At 43.7% G+C, this 15,754-nt stretch overlaps 1 protein-coding gene across 1 annotated transcript in view; it reads right to left on the reverse strand.

Moving 5' to 3' along the window:
- The window catches only part of RAPGEF5 (Rap guanine nucleotide exchange factor 5), a 157,099-nt gene extending 145,375 nt beyond the window's left edge, over positions 1-11,724 (reverse strand). Inside the window, exon 1 of the mRNA XM_030971095.1 lies at positions 11,439-11,724. Coding sequence (XP_030826955.1) covers positions 11,439-11,627 — 189 coding nt within the window. The 5' untranslated portion in view covers positions 11,628-11,724. The remainder of the gene's footprint in view (positions 1-11,438) is intronic.
- Positions 11,725-15,754: the final 4,030 nt, after the last annotated feature.

Consider the following 15,754-nt stretch of genomic DNA (forward strand, 5'->3'; position numbering starts at 1 on the left):
GCTTTTCTCCTATGTTCAGAGACCACCTACACAGCAACACTCCACAGCTGTACCTCCAGCTTCCACAAGGACACTATGGGCTCACCCTAACATAGAAAACTCCTCAAAGGGAGCTAAAGCAGCCCTCCATGTGTAGACAAAACAGTGTGGTTAATCAAAAACACAGAAATAACCAAGGACAAGTGCAGGATTAAACGGACTGTTTTCATTTTGAAAAGGAAAACACAAAGATGCCCCAACATTGTATCCTAGGCTGGATGCTGTTTCATGAAACATATTTATGATGTCAGCATCAAGAGAAGCAAATTTTGCTCACACAAATTTGGTTAATCACAATCCGAAGCCTATAAACAGCTTCAAACAGACCTAGTCAAGGTAGGCAAGTAAACAGTGCTAAATTATGTTTATCCACATCAAAAGCAAGGAAAAGTATGCTGACAATTTATGCTGCTTTAAATTATTTATATCAGCTAAAAGAAAGCAACCTGAATGACTGGGAAGACATTTTGTGTGAAGAACTAATCAGTGGCCCCAGGAGCTCTGCAGAGATAGCAGATTGTCAGGATGAAAATCCTACATGATGGGGAGAGGGAGGAAATTGCATGATTTATATAAAACAGTGGTGCAGCTCATCTAGGATATTACATTCAGCACAAGCCATCACTAGTTCAAAGGGACACTGCAGAAACAGATAGAGTTCAAAACAAGGTAACAAAAATGATTACAGCATGGAAGGAGTCATCTAGAGAGATTGGAATTGCTTGCTTGAAAAACAGCTGTAAAAAAGAATAAAAAAGTTAAATGTACAGAAGTTGGAAGTTCCCTGCCTCATAGGAACAGAAGAAGGGTCCCTGAAATTAAAGGTAGAATATTCAAAACTGATCAAGACTAAATGTTTTCATCAACAACAGACTAAAACAAAACTCAGTTTTCCTTCCCTTGTAAAGTTATTGTCACCAGACCCCACAGAGAAGCTTAGTGAATTTATGTTCCAAGATGAGTCTGAAAACAAAACACTATCCAGATTCATTAAAAGACTGGCTTTGCAGATGCACAACATGAAAAGCTGTAACTAAAGTGGTTAATGTTAACAAGCCCCCAGCACCAGAGTATAAACTATCTGACTATGTGAAACTAGGGGGGAAACAAACAACCAAACAAAAACAAAAAGAAAATAAAAAAAAAAGTGTAGGAGACAGGCAATGTAACATTTGCCCACACACTCTCTTGAAATCACAAGAAACATTATATTTATGGCTAAAACTGTTACCTGTTAGATTAACCTTATAATTTATGGGTACAGGACTAGATGAACCATCATCTGGACCTACTCAGTATGTTTTTCTCTACTCTAGGTTCCTCTGAAAGAATTGCTTTCCGCTTTCTCAAATAAAACCTCCACCAGTACAGTGTAAATATTTTTTGCCACACTGAATTGCAAATGATCAGTTTATAAATGGAACTCTTTAAGCAGGGCTTCAGGTAAATTCTCAGTTTATGCATACACTGTATGAACTGAGGACAGATATCTGAATGGAAAAATAACAAAGAGACATCACTCCTGCTATTCAGCTTGGAGACTCACCAATATTAATGCATGTCCTGGCAACCTAAGAGACCTATTGATTTGCAACCATTCGTTCAAGTGCAGTGAAAGCCATAATTAGATAAATAGCTTTGGTTAAACTAATCTGAAACTCATTTGTTTTGTTTAATGAGATCAAACAAGAGATTAAATATCTGCTCAATGTTCCCCTTAGTATTCTTCAGTACAATAGTAAAAATATAAATAAAGACATATTAATTTGACTGCCATTATTATTTTTTGTATTTTATGTATTTTGTTGCAGCAATTGCCATCAAAGGCCATAGACACAGACACTTTTTATGAATTACTGTGCTCCAACAGGCTGAGTGTTTTTATCAATACCTGTGGAAGAAAGAGAACAGGTCTTTTAATCATTTGCAGACACTTTTTGAGCTGACAGAGTATAACTTTAAGATGGTCTGCACAGTAGAAGTTTTTCAAGTATCAAAATTCCAACTTTAACATAATTATGCCATTCTTGGTCAATGGGAACGTAACTCTGTTTAAGTTTTCAAAAGTGTTTATAACAGTTAAATCTAAGAGGATTTTTAATTTTTGTTTCTTAAATAACTTTTTCCCAACAAAATGAAAGGAAGGCTACTTTAGAGCATTCCCATACACAAATCAATGCTAGCTATGACAGATGCTACAGTTTGTCCTGCTCAAGTCAAAACACGCTTAAACTTGGGATAGGTTGTTTCCTCCTCTTTCTTCTTTGGCAGCTAACTACTAAATTCTTCTTCTGTTCCTTTTAGGGTCTCCCACAGCCTTCCTTAACAAACACCACACAACACAGTTTGTCCTGTAACACAGATCCAGCATCAGACTCACAGCCCACACCCCCAGATTTATTTTTACCGTCAGGAGGCTTCAGGCATTGCAGAAATGACAGACCACAGCAAAGCACTGGATTGTACATAGCTGGGATCAAGAGCAGGTCTAAGTGATACATTTGTCTCATTCCTTCAGCCACCCAATAAACAACAGCTTTGCAACTTTCAGAGCTAACTCTGCGTGTGCATTGTTTTTCTCCCCTTCTTTCCACATTTTAAAAATCAATTGATGTATCACTGAACTGCATTCACCTATGGGATGAAATGGAGCATCTGCTCAGCAGTGTGCAGTAGCAGTCTATTGCAGCAAATGATTACCACATCCACCTGAAATTACAAAGTGTTTTAGGTCCACTGGGTCTAGTTCTCTTGGTGAGAACTTGGCCAGAAAACCACAATTAAATGCTTATCATCTTAAAAAATGTATGAACAATCCCCAAACACCTGCTCTCTCTCTCTCCCCCAAGCCACATCATAAATCCTTGATGTTCACAAGTGGTCTGGACCTCAATTTTCTGTTGGGGTTTTTCTGGGGGATTTGAGGTTTGGTGTCCTTTTTTGTTTGTTTGTTTCAGTTTTTAACCCAAAATACTCCTTCCTCCTCCTCAATATTGACCTACAAACTGCCCACCATGTACTTCATCATGGAGGGCACGGTTTGACATACATTTCTTCCACCAGTGGTATCATTTCAAGCAGCCACTGCTCCTTGCTTGGTGCCACTCATTCCACAGTCAGAGTGCTGATACTGATACATGCACGACCTGCACAGAGGCTCAGAAGAGGCAATTGATGGAGAAGCTACCACAATAAAACACACACACACACACACACACACACACACACACACACACAGATAAAACACACCCCATAGTTAAACAAAAGACCCTCAACTATTTCTTTCTTTATTGCTCTAACTCATGTATCCCATGTAAGTCTCAGTTACATTAAGGCTTGAGTATGAGGTTCAGGAAGCAGGGGGAAAAAGGCAGTCTCCTCAACAGCAAGAGAAAAAAAAGTTGCATTCCTCACAATCAGTATTTCAAAAAAGGAAATAATCTGGCATTTTAAGATTTAATGGGTTAATTCAGTTCTAAAACTAAAGGCAGAAGATCCTTACTGATGCTATGAATACATATCTACTCCTATTTATAGAGATTGAAGGGCTTTTTTTCTCCTCCAATCAGCAGAATATTTTCTTTTAGCACTAAAAGTAAAAAAAACTATATTAACTTTTAAATCAGTTAGACTACTGAGTCTCTCTGTAAGAAAATATCTTTCAAAAAAGGAATTAATCAGAAAAAATTGTATAACACAGGATTTAAATTATTAAATTAATAATTGACCCTAGCTTAATACAATGTCTAGAAGAGGATCATTTTACAAGGTCAGACTAACCCAAACCAAACAATAAGTTAACTGAGTTAAATGACATTGTGACAATTATGAATAGCTACTGCATTTTATGCCTAGAATTTGCAAATACTTACATCCTGCTTCCATGGTTTTTAACTTTAGAGGTCAAATGAGTTCTTTTTTATCCTTAAACTGGTGCCAAAAACACAGGTGTAACGAAAAATGTTTAAATAAAAAGGTGTCATGGATAAAGTTTATACCCCAGAAATGCAACATATTCTGCTTTTCTTTTTTTTTTTTTTTCTTTTCCCTTTTTAAAAAGCTATCACTGTCTTTTCAGCATTTTCATCAGTATAAAAATGCTCAGCTTGTTTTGCAGTTTCCTCATGGCTCAAATGGAATTCAAGGCACTGGGGACATACAAGTAACAACAGCTGAATACAAATCTTAACAGAGTTTGTCATAATTGTACAGTATGGTGTTGTTCATTCATCCTGGCAGCTGGGAAATCTAGTGTGAATTAACCAATAATACAGGTTTGTAACCAACCAATTAAAGTATAAAATTTCACTAAGTGAATTTTGTTTGTTTTCCTGTAAGTATGCAACTAAGGGGAGAATCAGCTCACTTTAAATCAAGAATTTCAACAGGATGTAATGCTGGCAGAAATTTTGCAAAGAGACTAATTTTACTTCCAATGGAGTTGATCTTATTTCCTTCATAGACTTCCTTGATAGGTTTCCAAGCCATACACAGCAGTACCACATCTGAGGATCTGCAAGCTACATCCCTTAGGAAGGGGAGCAAAACCAAAAGTGAAACCACTGAGATCCTTGTCCAACCAGACAAAAAACATGCAAGGATGATCAAACTTGCTTCTGCGGTCCTTAACTGAAGGCTTTATTTTCCACACAAGACAATTGGCACTTAAAGTCTGAGCACAGGCAAAATGATCTCAAGGTATTTTCAGCTGGAGCTCAATTTGCAGCCTGGGAAAGGGGTTACAGTCAAGTCTGGTTTATGGTAGGCAGGTCAAAGAGAGGCTTATCAGGATGTGCTCTGGACCAAAGCAGAGAAAGGAAACAGAGCCTCTCCCATAGTTTAAAGAAAGATGCTGCATTTTTGGTGTGTCAAGGAATCTGTGTCAATTTTATGCAGCTCCCATGAACACAAGCCACATGATGGCACCTATTCCCCATGCATTGACAGCAACACCAGCTAGTGCTGCATCTGGACTTTCCCAGGGGTGCTAAAAAGCAGTTGACTGTCAGTCCAGGAATTGCCAGCCTCACTCCCAGCACCAGTGTAAGACCACAGGCAGTGGGCATCATCCTGTCAATCAGGCTAATCCCCAACCTCAGGGAGAAAAATAGCTTTGCATTCTGCAAAACTTACTAGGTTACTTCCTAGGGCAGAAGTATGAGTTTACTTTCCATTTCATTCAACTGTAGTTAATCAAATCCAGGCATAATTTCTCAGATGTCATAACACATGGGTTAATTAAGAAGTATTCTCATTTAACAATTCACTGAAGACTGACTATGAAACAAATTATTATGCAAATAAACACATGAGGCACTGAAATTTCCCACCAGCTACCATGGTCAATGTTGCTAAAGCTATTTTATCCATTGCTCAATAATTCATGTGTCACCAATCACAGAGCTGACAAGTTTAAGGATACTATATGTGATATGTGAAAGATAATTATCTTAATTGAATACATCTAGCAAGAATACATAATAATCCTGGTTACAACAGGAAAAATTCAAGATTACTTACCACAACTATTTTTAGTCACTTAATAGCTGCTAAAGTGATGGGGGTATTAAGTTACTGAGTAGAACCTCTGTGGCAGACTTGAAAGTAAAATGTCACCAATATCAATCAATCAACTTCAATAATACTTCTGACAATAAAACTTCCAACCCACTGAGTCAATCCAGCACTTTTGTCAGCTGTTTTCAGCCAGTACAGCATCTACACAAAACATAGCTGCATCTTTTTAATGCAGAAGAAATGTCAAAATTAAAGTCTCTATAGTATATAAAAACATAGATACCAGGGAAATTATTATGATTTTCTTTTCTTCTCATTAGCAAGACTGGTAAAAAGAGCATAAAGGTGCTAATGAAATGTGTTGATGGCACAAAATTGGAGGTATTGTCAAAACCCATGTAAACAGAATGGTGTACTGGAAGACTAGGAGCCTTCAAGAAGTGCAATATTAGGAAAAGAGTGTAATTCAGCAGCACTAAGTACAAGGTCACTCAGGCACCATGAAGATGAGAAGCTGCCAACAAGGATATGGACTGCAATAAATGTCAGTCATTTGCAGGAGGATTATCTGAGTACAGAGCAGATCTATATGCTCGGCTGAACCAAAACCTAAATATCAACCACCACCATGATGTAGTCACGGAAGGAAGGACAGTAAATTCTGAGTGTTTCCAGCAGCCAATTTCTAATGTCCTGGCAAAACCTCATCAACAACACTATAGTCTCCCCAGCTGCCAAAAGAACTGATTAGAGAATAGCTATTTGAATGACATAAGCAATTGAAAGCTCCTAACAGGAGATGAAGAAAAGTTTAGCAGAATGTAGGTTGAGAGGATCTGATGCTTCATTTAATTAAAACAGATTGCATATAGTTTGATTTTTCTCCTCTGCCAAACAGGAGTTGTCTCCAACAGCATGACAACTGCTAGTGCCAGAATACATGATAGATATCCCTAATGCACTCCAACCCTCCAGCTATTTTCAGCTTGGAAACCTTCTGTGTCTGATGAGGTTTATGTATCCTCAATACATTTCTCTTCCATTAACTTCTCCAGACTCATCCTGAACTCATGTAGACTTTTAGCAGCAGTACCACAGCTTCTGTAGTTTATTTTCAACCTGTAACCCTATAGTCAGTTACAACCTGACAGACATACAGCAAAGTAGCTGCTCAAAACAAAGCTAAGGTGAAGACAGTCTGAGAAATCTGCCTGGCCAAAGATCTCTAGGAACCTCACAGAAGTAACTACAAGGTCTCAAAAGATAAAATAGTCTCTTCAATATCTCTTCAACTTTGATCAAGCCAAAAGGTACATCCCATGATGAAGGTTTCTACAGACCAGCAGGGTCTTTCACAATATCAGAGTAATGAGGTTTGACTCCGTGACATCCAAAAGGTTTTCCAGATCCACTATTGTGACAAAGAGCAACAATGATGCTCATGCATAAGAGTATTTATCTGTGTGTAAATGTGAACCTAGAAAGCAGAAGAGGTGTTTAAAAAGGTGTGTGCTTCTGTGTGTGCAAGATGATTACTCCTCCTTCTGAGCACTTCCAGTGCTAGGTCCATAAAGAATAAAACTGAGTGTGGTGAAAATGAGTTTTGCCATGATGGAGTGGCCTGCAGGACCTCCCTGCTGGTGCTTCCAGAGGCACAGAACTGTATTTCATCACTAGTCACAAGAGAAAAGATAAGAGAAAAGGATATTTTTAACAGGCAGCAGGAAGAGCAGCAAAGACAGTTCATAAGCAAAGTACTCATGCCTCCTACACATACACTCAACACATAACTCTAGGAGGCAAACTGGGAAACAGAAGGGTCTTTCCAGAGAATTGGAGAAAGGACATAGTGGAGGGAAGAGTTCCACAGGGCACGATGACCCACTGCAACAGATCCCACCTCAGCCTCTGCACAAGCTCTGACACACATCCAGCTACCACAGCAAAGGTTGCATTTTCTGCTATTTTATCCAGCAGAGGATGATGAGTAAACCTTCACCTCGCAGTTCACTGTGCAAATGCAATGTAATCATCCATGCCATCTTGGATAACTGTGCTACACCTGCTCTAAGAATGAATTTAAGGGAAAAAACCATCAAGGACAAGGTCAATGCACAGTTCAAAGTTCAAAAGCTTTAAAAGAAAGATTGGGCTCCCCTAGACAAGGAACTGGACATTCGTTTTATCTAAATGACTGAAGCAGTGGAGTGTATTCATATTTACTGTTCACAGCATAGAATCATCCAAGCAGGATGGTTACTGCAGCTTTTTCTACAAGGTGCTTTTCCACCTCCAAGTTCTTTATATGTATTAGTACTGGACGTATCCCAAGACAGAAAGCAAAAAATACTTATTTGCACTCCAGTTTTGGAGGTTGCTGAACTGAGAGGGAAATCTAATTTTGTTACACTGTATTTTCAATTATCTCCATCTCTGGTCACAACTTTCAGATAGTCTAGTGTGAAGGGATAAGAGCTCAGATGTCCAAACAGATTGAAATAATTTATTTCACCCCATACTGATTTTCAAAATGTAATCAATTCTTTTTATGTATACTACCCTCTACTACACAATGCTTTCCTTTCCCCTGAAGCCCAGGAAGTATTTGAACAGCACGGAGTCAAGTACATCCTTAAAACAATTATAATACCCTTAACACTTCCATTATATTTTATTATCCATAGTCCCCAGGCATGCACACATGTAGACTATCTGTGCTTTATAGATGTGGAAGCGAACTGCACTGCAGGCAGTCCCTGAGCAAGTCAGCATCAGAAGCAGAACCCCTGTTCAGGGGTCATAATATTTTTCTAGGAAATTAAACAAGCCAGAATTTCAGCTGGTCAGCATTTACTTGAAAACAGCTCACCTAAGTGAGCAACACTGCTGATAAAACCAGCTGGACAAATAAGGCTCTCAGCTTGGTGTTTGAACAAGCAAAAATGCACAAAGAAAAGTCATTGGAGAGGAAGAACAGACTAGGTTTTTTCATAAGCAAACAAAACCCTCTGAAAATTAACTTTGGATTAACTTGAAATATATTGTTGAGTTGGGAAAAAAAAAAGGAATCTGTTTCATATGTTAGTGTTACTCCTTTCTCCAACCTTATTTTAAGACTTAAAATTTTAGGGTCATGTTTAAAAGGGAAAGTATAAAAATGCTGCATTTTATTGTTGTAACATATCCCTTTTCTCTTCCAAATACTTTCATTCTCAGGATTTAAATTATTCATCAGATTAAATAGAAGTACATGACAAATGTCATGCCTCTAGAAGTCCATTTCTGGGGGGAAAAGGCACATGCACAGAGCAGACTGGAATCGACACAGGATAATACTAACAGAAACAAACTGCTCCCTGGACGATCACACATACAGGGTGACACACACAGACACTCCATGCACTTCAGGAGCCTACTTTGTTTCCAAAGGGAGCAAGTGAATTAACAACCCTGCTGGAATTTTGTATGACCTGCTCCATGGAACACCCCACTAGGCACTTATGCTGCTGAGTAATTCCATCTGCAGGATAGCCCCTGCAAACCCAGAGATGGCAGAGCACAGCATTCCCACTCTCCACATGGGACCAAGACACTGCTGCAGCTATACAGCATCTCCACACAGCATCTCCCACTGATCCAAGGTCACAGAATCATAGAATGGATTGGGTTGGAAGGGACCTTAAAGACAATCTAATTCCAGCCCCCTTGCCATGGGCAGGGACACCTTCTGCTGGACCAGGTTGCTCAAAGCCCTATCCAACCTGCCCTTGAACATTTCCAGGGATGGGGCATCCACAGCTTTTCTGGGCAATCTGTTGCAGTGTCTCACCACCCTCACAGTAAAGAATTTCTTCCTAGCAGAAGATCCACTGGGTTGACTCCAGACTGCCTCACAGACTCACCATCCTCCCTCCAGTCCTCCTACCAAGACAGATGGTACAAGAAAGACTTTACAAGATGACCCACAGGGTACCGGGAGGTGAAGCCATAGGTGACACCACCACTAAATCTGTCACACTGTGTTTGCTGGTCAATAACACAGAACATTAGCAAAAGCAGGCAGAGTCTCGCTGGAACTCTGTGAAACAAGAGAGGACCAAGGGTTCATCAAGCACAAGTGAGGAGCTGCATGGCCCAGGAGCTACCCAGCCTTCTCACCGGGATGTTAACTCACCCACAGCAAATATTTACAGAGTAACTGTTATACCGCTCACTTGTCAAATGCTTTCAGTAGTGGCGAGGAATAACCACCAGAGTAAACCTGAGGCTGCTCTCTGTATGGTGTCTCTCTGAAGTGCCATGAATTTGTTTTGTTAGAAGTGTTTCAGACCTGCCTGCAAACTAAAGCTGCCACCAGCAGCAGTTCTGCACTGCATCTGTCCTCCTCAGTGCACACTTACTCCATTTCTTTGGTAGTAACCTTCTAATGAGGAACAAACTACTCAATTCAGAAAAGGACTTTCTTCATTGGAAGAAGGGTATCTGTCACAAATATCCTCCTAGGGCAAAGCAAGACTTAGCTGTTTAACTGATTCCCCTTAGCTCTGTGTTCATATGGACAACTTGGATTGTAACCAGGTGGATTACTAATTCACCAGAACAATAAAAATGATTAGGCATCTCCATACGGGTCATTCTTTATTTTGTGTGTTGAATGTACTGGAGGAAAAAAAATTACTGTAAAACTGGAATCTGAATCCACATTTCTTAAAAATAGCTATTCTACTGTGAATTTATATCCTGCCTTGATCCTAATTATCTTCCTTGCCTATATATCCTCTTATAACAAAGCATTCACCCAGGAAGTTTGGTTTGAAATTCACACCCTGGTATATTTCACAACAACTTCCCCATGCAGAGAAATCATTTATTTACATGGGCAAAGTACTGCAAAATTGATGTGGGTACAAACACACACCATGCTGACTTCCCCCCAACTCTCTGCACAGGTGTTTATCAGTGCACTGAAACAAAACAGCAGCTCGCCCGATTCCCAGCCCAGACAGACCCAACCCCATGTGGATTAACCCACCTCTTCATTTCGACTGCTCAGGAGATGGGTTACAATCCAGCACTGGCCTGCAAGTGAGGTCTGACCAGACTGACTGCCACTGATCTGATGGCAATGCCACCCCCCGATATGGCTCCAGTCACAACTGGGAGAGCTCAGAGCCACGGGCAGCTGCCTGCAAGTGCAGTTGCCAGCCACAGCAGTGTCACGCTGGACTTCACCAGAGCACTGACTGCCCTGCGGAGACACACCCCCAGCCTTTTCAAAAATGGGTGAAATGGAGAGAAATTTGGACGGGGATCTCGGCCATGCCCACCTGACCCCACGGCCTCACTGTCAGGAGACAAGCGAGGTTGAGGGCCAGGTGTGGGCATCCCAACTTCACTCCGTCCCAGCTTCACACGCTCCAGGGCGCGCTGGAGTTCACCGCTGTCGGAGCACAGGCGCGCTGTACCTGCTGTCCACGGAGAGCATCAGCCCGCACGAGGGGAAAGGGACACAGGGGGACAGCCACTCGAGGAACCCGGAGATGGGACAGGGACGCTTTCTCACCCTGGTATCTCATGTTACACCAGAGCTGGCAGCAGTGGCCGGAGCCCGGGGCCCCCGCGGGCACCTCTCCCGGTGGGTGCCGAAGGGCTGCTGCCCGGGCATCCTCCCTCCCTCCCTCCCTCCCTCCCTCATTCCGCCCGTGCTGCCGCCCGGCCCTGCGGCCTCCCGCGCACCGCGGCCCGGCCGGGGGCGCTGCGGGCGGGCCCCGCCTGCCCGGGCACCGCAGCCCGGCGGGCAGGGCACGGCAGGGCAGGGCGGGGGCGCTGCCCCGGGCCGCTGGCGGCTCCCTCGCTCTCTCCTCACTCCCTCACTCACTCACCCGACCGGCGGCGGCCGCGCTTTTCCTCCGCAGCGTCAGCCCGCTCCGCAGCAGCGCCGGCAGCTCCCGCAGCTTCTGCCGCAGCTGCACCGGCGGCGGCGGCTCCTGGGCTCCGCCGCCGGGGCTCCAGCTTCGGGCCAGCTCCGCGCCCTCACACGGCGACGGCATCTTCACGGAGCCCACGGCCATGCCGCATCCCTGCCGGGCTGCGGCGCGCAGCCAGCCCCGCTCTCTCGCCCGCCCGGCCGCAGCCCCAGCCGCGCTCCCACCCACAGGCAGCACTCGGCGGGCGGGCGGGCAGGCGGGCGCTCCCCCGCACGCAGCGCGCAGCACTCGCGCACCTTCCCCCGCACGGCGCGGCCCCAGCGGCGCAGGAAGCCCCGCCGGCCCTGCACCGCTCCCGCCCCGCGGCTCCGGCGGTGATAAAGTGCAGGTAATGAGGAGGGTGGAGGAGGCGCGGGCGGGAAAGGCAGAAAGTCCTGTTAACTCCTTTGCGCTCGGGGATCCGCCGCCCGGGCTGTCCCCCCCGGCCCTGGCGCCCCGCACCGACCCGCACCCACGGCGAGAACACGTGGGAGAGCGGCCAGCACGCTCAGAGACGGCGGCTCCGAAGAGAGGAGAGAGGGGTTCGGGCTCCTCCAGGGGCTGGCTGGCCTCGGCTTCCTCCTGGAGGCTGTCAGGACGGGGCTGGAGGAAGTCCCAAGCAGCCTGGTGCGACCTCCAAGCACTGAGCCTGCCTGGGCTGGAGGCCTCCGCGCGTTCCCACTTGCCCGAGTTACCTTCTGGTCCAGTGATTATTTATGGCTACAAGGGGTGAAGACCTTCTCTGTTCCCTTCCCAGTGCCTTTTTGACTCAAAGAGGTGTTTTATCTTCCAATTCCAGCCAGCATTGGTGCTGGAGAAACCGAGCAGTTCATCCCAGGTGAAGGACTTGCTTCCAGTCATTCAGGTAATCCCTGTAAGAGAACTCTCAATGAGAGAAACCAATTCCCTTACTATTTGTAAAAGACTAGTCTAGAATTCAGTTCCATGAGTTATGGTGACTTTATTTAGTCCCTGGAGCCTGCCTTTTCTAACTCATGGTACAGAAATTGCTTCCCCTCTGCCAGGCTCTATTCTCTCTTATTTAGACCACAGAATTGATGGTTATGTGGGTCTCCCTTACATATATCTTCTGCCTCAAAGCTACAAATAAGGCTGACCTGCTCGTCCAGGAGGATTTTACCAGTGCCTAAATGTCTGAGTAAATGACATTAACAGTCAAGCCAATTTCACAGCCATGTTAGAGAGAGCTGTTGGCTTGTCCCAGCCAAGAGGCCCCACTGGTTTTAGGACTCACCCTAGTACTCCTCCAGCCCCACAGGAGGAACTGGGGGCTTAAGCCACAGGGAACTGGCTTAACCAAGTCACTAACCTTGGGGGGAAAAAAGTAAAAAAGGAATAGGTTTTTTTCCTTGCTGATGTGCTCCCTAAACCAGCTCCTCTGGGATCACAGGCTCACCCACAGTAGAAAGATGGCAGATGTCCCCAACCTTTGTCAGGGTGCTGAGACAGAGAACAGCCTCTTCCAGCATCAGTGTGACATTGAATTACCTGTCACCTGCATGCAGCAGTAGCCTGGCTTTCCAGCAGCACTGGCCTGAGCACAGGCTCCTGTGAAACAGTGATCCTGCCTGCAACCCATGGACGTGTTCCTCCCTTTGCCACCCTTCCGTGGGATCTGGTAACCATCAGACTCTGTTCAGCTGATTGATCTGGTGGAAAAATAACACTTCAGAAAATAATGGATTTTCCATTGGCCAGACAGCTGAATTGATCCACCTTGTGACCCCACAGCTGCAGGATCAAGGAAAGCAGAAACCTGGAAATGAGGTAAAGCAGAAGTGCTTCTTTCAGAAGCAGTTAAATCAACTTAACTGCATCCTTTGTGCATGATTTGATGAGCAGTGTGGATCAGGCCAGCCTGGGTACTCTTGAAAAGGACAGGGTTTGCTCCAGCCACATTCTGGCATCACTTCCTTTCTGCTGCTATTGCCCTTTACATTAGCCAGATCTGAAAGGTTAACTGTGAAAAACTAATCACCTATTTTAGCAGAGTGATACATACCATTGCAATGATGCCTATTGCTGACACAAACAACAGAAAAGAGACAGGATAGTGGGAGCCTCTAGACAAAAAGTGTGCTGCAGTCCTCAAAATGCCAGAGAGATCTGGGAGTCCCAACTGGCAACATCAGCACCAACACTTGCAAGGACAAGGGTGATTATGACAATCCCAAACATTGTCATGTCCCAAATATTTATATTATTATACTTGATTTGTGCTTTGCAACGGCCCTGCAATGTAGTTTTGACAGCTGTGTTGCCTGGCAGCCACTTTGTCGCAGCTCAGGATGTAATTATGAAGAGAAGTGTATCTACACCCAAAAGAATAATGGATCCTTAGTCTGTGGGCTTCACAAAAGGACCATGTTCTTTGTCTGAGTCTTTAGGCACTGCTACAATACAAGCCACAGTAAGACAACTCAATAAAGTGGGACTTAATGTGACAGACTGGAGTATAACCAGAAGTAATTTGATTATGTTAAGAAAGGGTAAAATGATGTCAGTGCTCAAAATTTTTTGTATTTTAACTAAGCAAGATAACAAAGCAAGTATAACATGTAAACAGTGTCAAAAGAGAAATTAATATGCCCTGTGGTGTGTTTAAAGATTATCAGCTGCCAGACAGCATAATATGGACTATCAGTTGTCAAAAAAATTGAGTAGATATGCCTCTCTAGTTCTTGTTTGGATCATTCCAGGTTTTGGGAGGATTGTGAAAGGAATTGTATAAAATTAAATTTTGTGTTGCTTTTTTTATTAAGCCACTGAAAGTTTAGCATGGTGAATGAGTCTGGGTTTTTTCTGCACAGGAAAGGGATGGGGATCAGAGAGCAAAACTAGATCTGGTGAGGAGGTGTTTGGCAAAGCAGCTTCATTTAGAAAACCCAGAACAATGTTTTGCAGCCAAAAGGTTGTGTTCAGAGCATGTTGCTTTCAGTGAACTGTCACTGAAGGCACAGCAGGGCTCTGAGGGACTGTGGTCCCTGTTCTCAGCAGGTTTGGCCTGCAGGTGACTGGATTTCCTGTCCCTCATAGACACCAGCAATAACACTAAAGGAATATCAGATCCCCTGACCATGTGCAGACGTTGGAGATTTCCAATTCTCCAGATTAAACACTTATAATTTGGTCCAATATAAAGCAGAACTAAGGACACACTCTATCTGGTGCTTTTCAGCAAAAAATCCAAACTTGAATGAACCTTCCAGAGTGGAGTCTGGATTAGGCTTTGTTCCCTTACTTGCAAGAGTCTTCATATAAATATAGAAACATCTATGTTTAAATAGATACAGGATGGAGTCTGGAGACCTAAACAACTCCACTGCACTTTGCAGATGTGGAGCCTGGGAGTGTCTGCTTTTTGAATGTGTTTGTTTTTCTTTCATGGTGTAGCACAATCAAAAGAAATGCAGTAAAAACAATGCAAGCTGTTTCATGCCTGTATGTGTTTCACATCAGTTTTTAAGTAGATCATTGCAAAAAGAAGGAATTGCTTGGTATCAGACATTTCCTGACAAAGCATAATAAACTCTTTTTTTGGACTTAAAGTATTAGGAGTTCTTGACTCTGTTGGAATAAATGATAGATGCCACTTCAGTTTTCCCTGCATGAAGTGGAGATATGCAGTGCAGAAGTAGAATTGCAGAGTACTGATGTGCAGGAGCCAAAGCAGCAGTCCTTTTTGAATATTTCCTCTCCCTGGCCTGGCAGAAGGCATTTAGAAGAAAGCAATTTTTTTTCCAAAACAACACCACACGCTACACAACCAGCCAAACACTACTTCCCCTTCCCCAGGCAGTCCTGCTGGAGTTGGGATGGGGGTGGATGCTTTCCTACCCTTTCAGAAACTGAGTTGATTTTCTTCTCCCCATCTCTTCAAAAAGCAGGCAAGCACATTTTCCTTCGTAACACCTCTTTTCCCATTCAGGAGGAGGTGAGCTGTGTACTGCCCACCTCCTGTACAACATCCAAATGAATGTCAGAAGAGGTCTCTTTCTGTGGGATGCTCTCCCGACAGTTGTATCCTACAAATTTTAGTTTGCCAAGGGTTACTCCAGGCCCAATGCACATGAATTGCAGACTGCCCTGTCACGCTCTGAGATCCTGGCAGCCCTCAGGCTCCTGACATGGAGAAGCCTGGCCTGGCACATTTTTATTTCTAGCTTTAAACGCAACATGTGCAATGGCCCTGTAAAAGAGAAGGGCTGGGG

This window comes from Camarhynchus parvulus, chromosome 2 (assembly GCF_901933205.1).
Source record: "Camarhynchus parvulus chromosome 2, STF_HiC, whole genome shotgun sequence".
NCBI classification, from domain to species: Eukaryota; Metazoa; Chordata; class Aves; order Passeriformes; family Thraupidae; genus Camarhynchus; species Camarhynchus parvulus.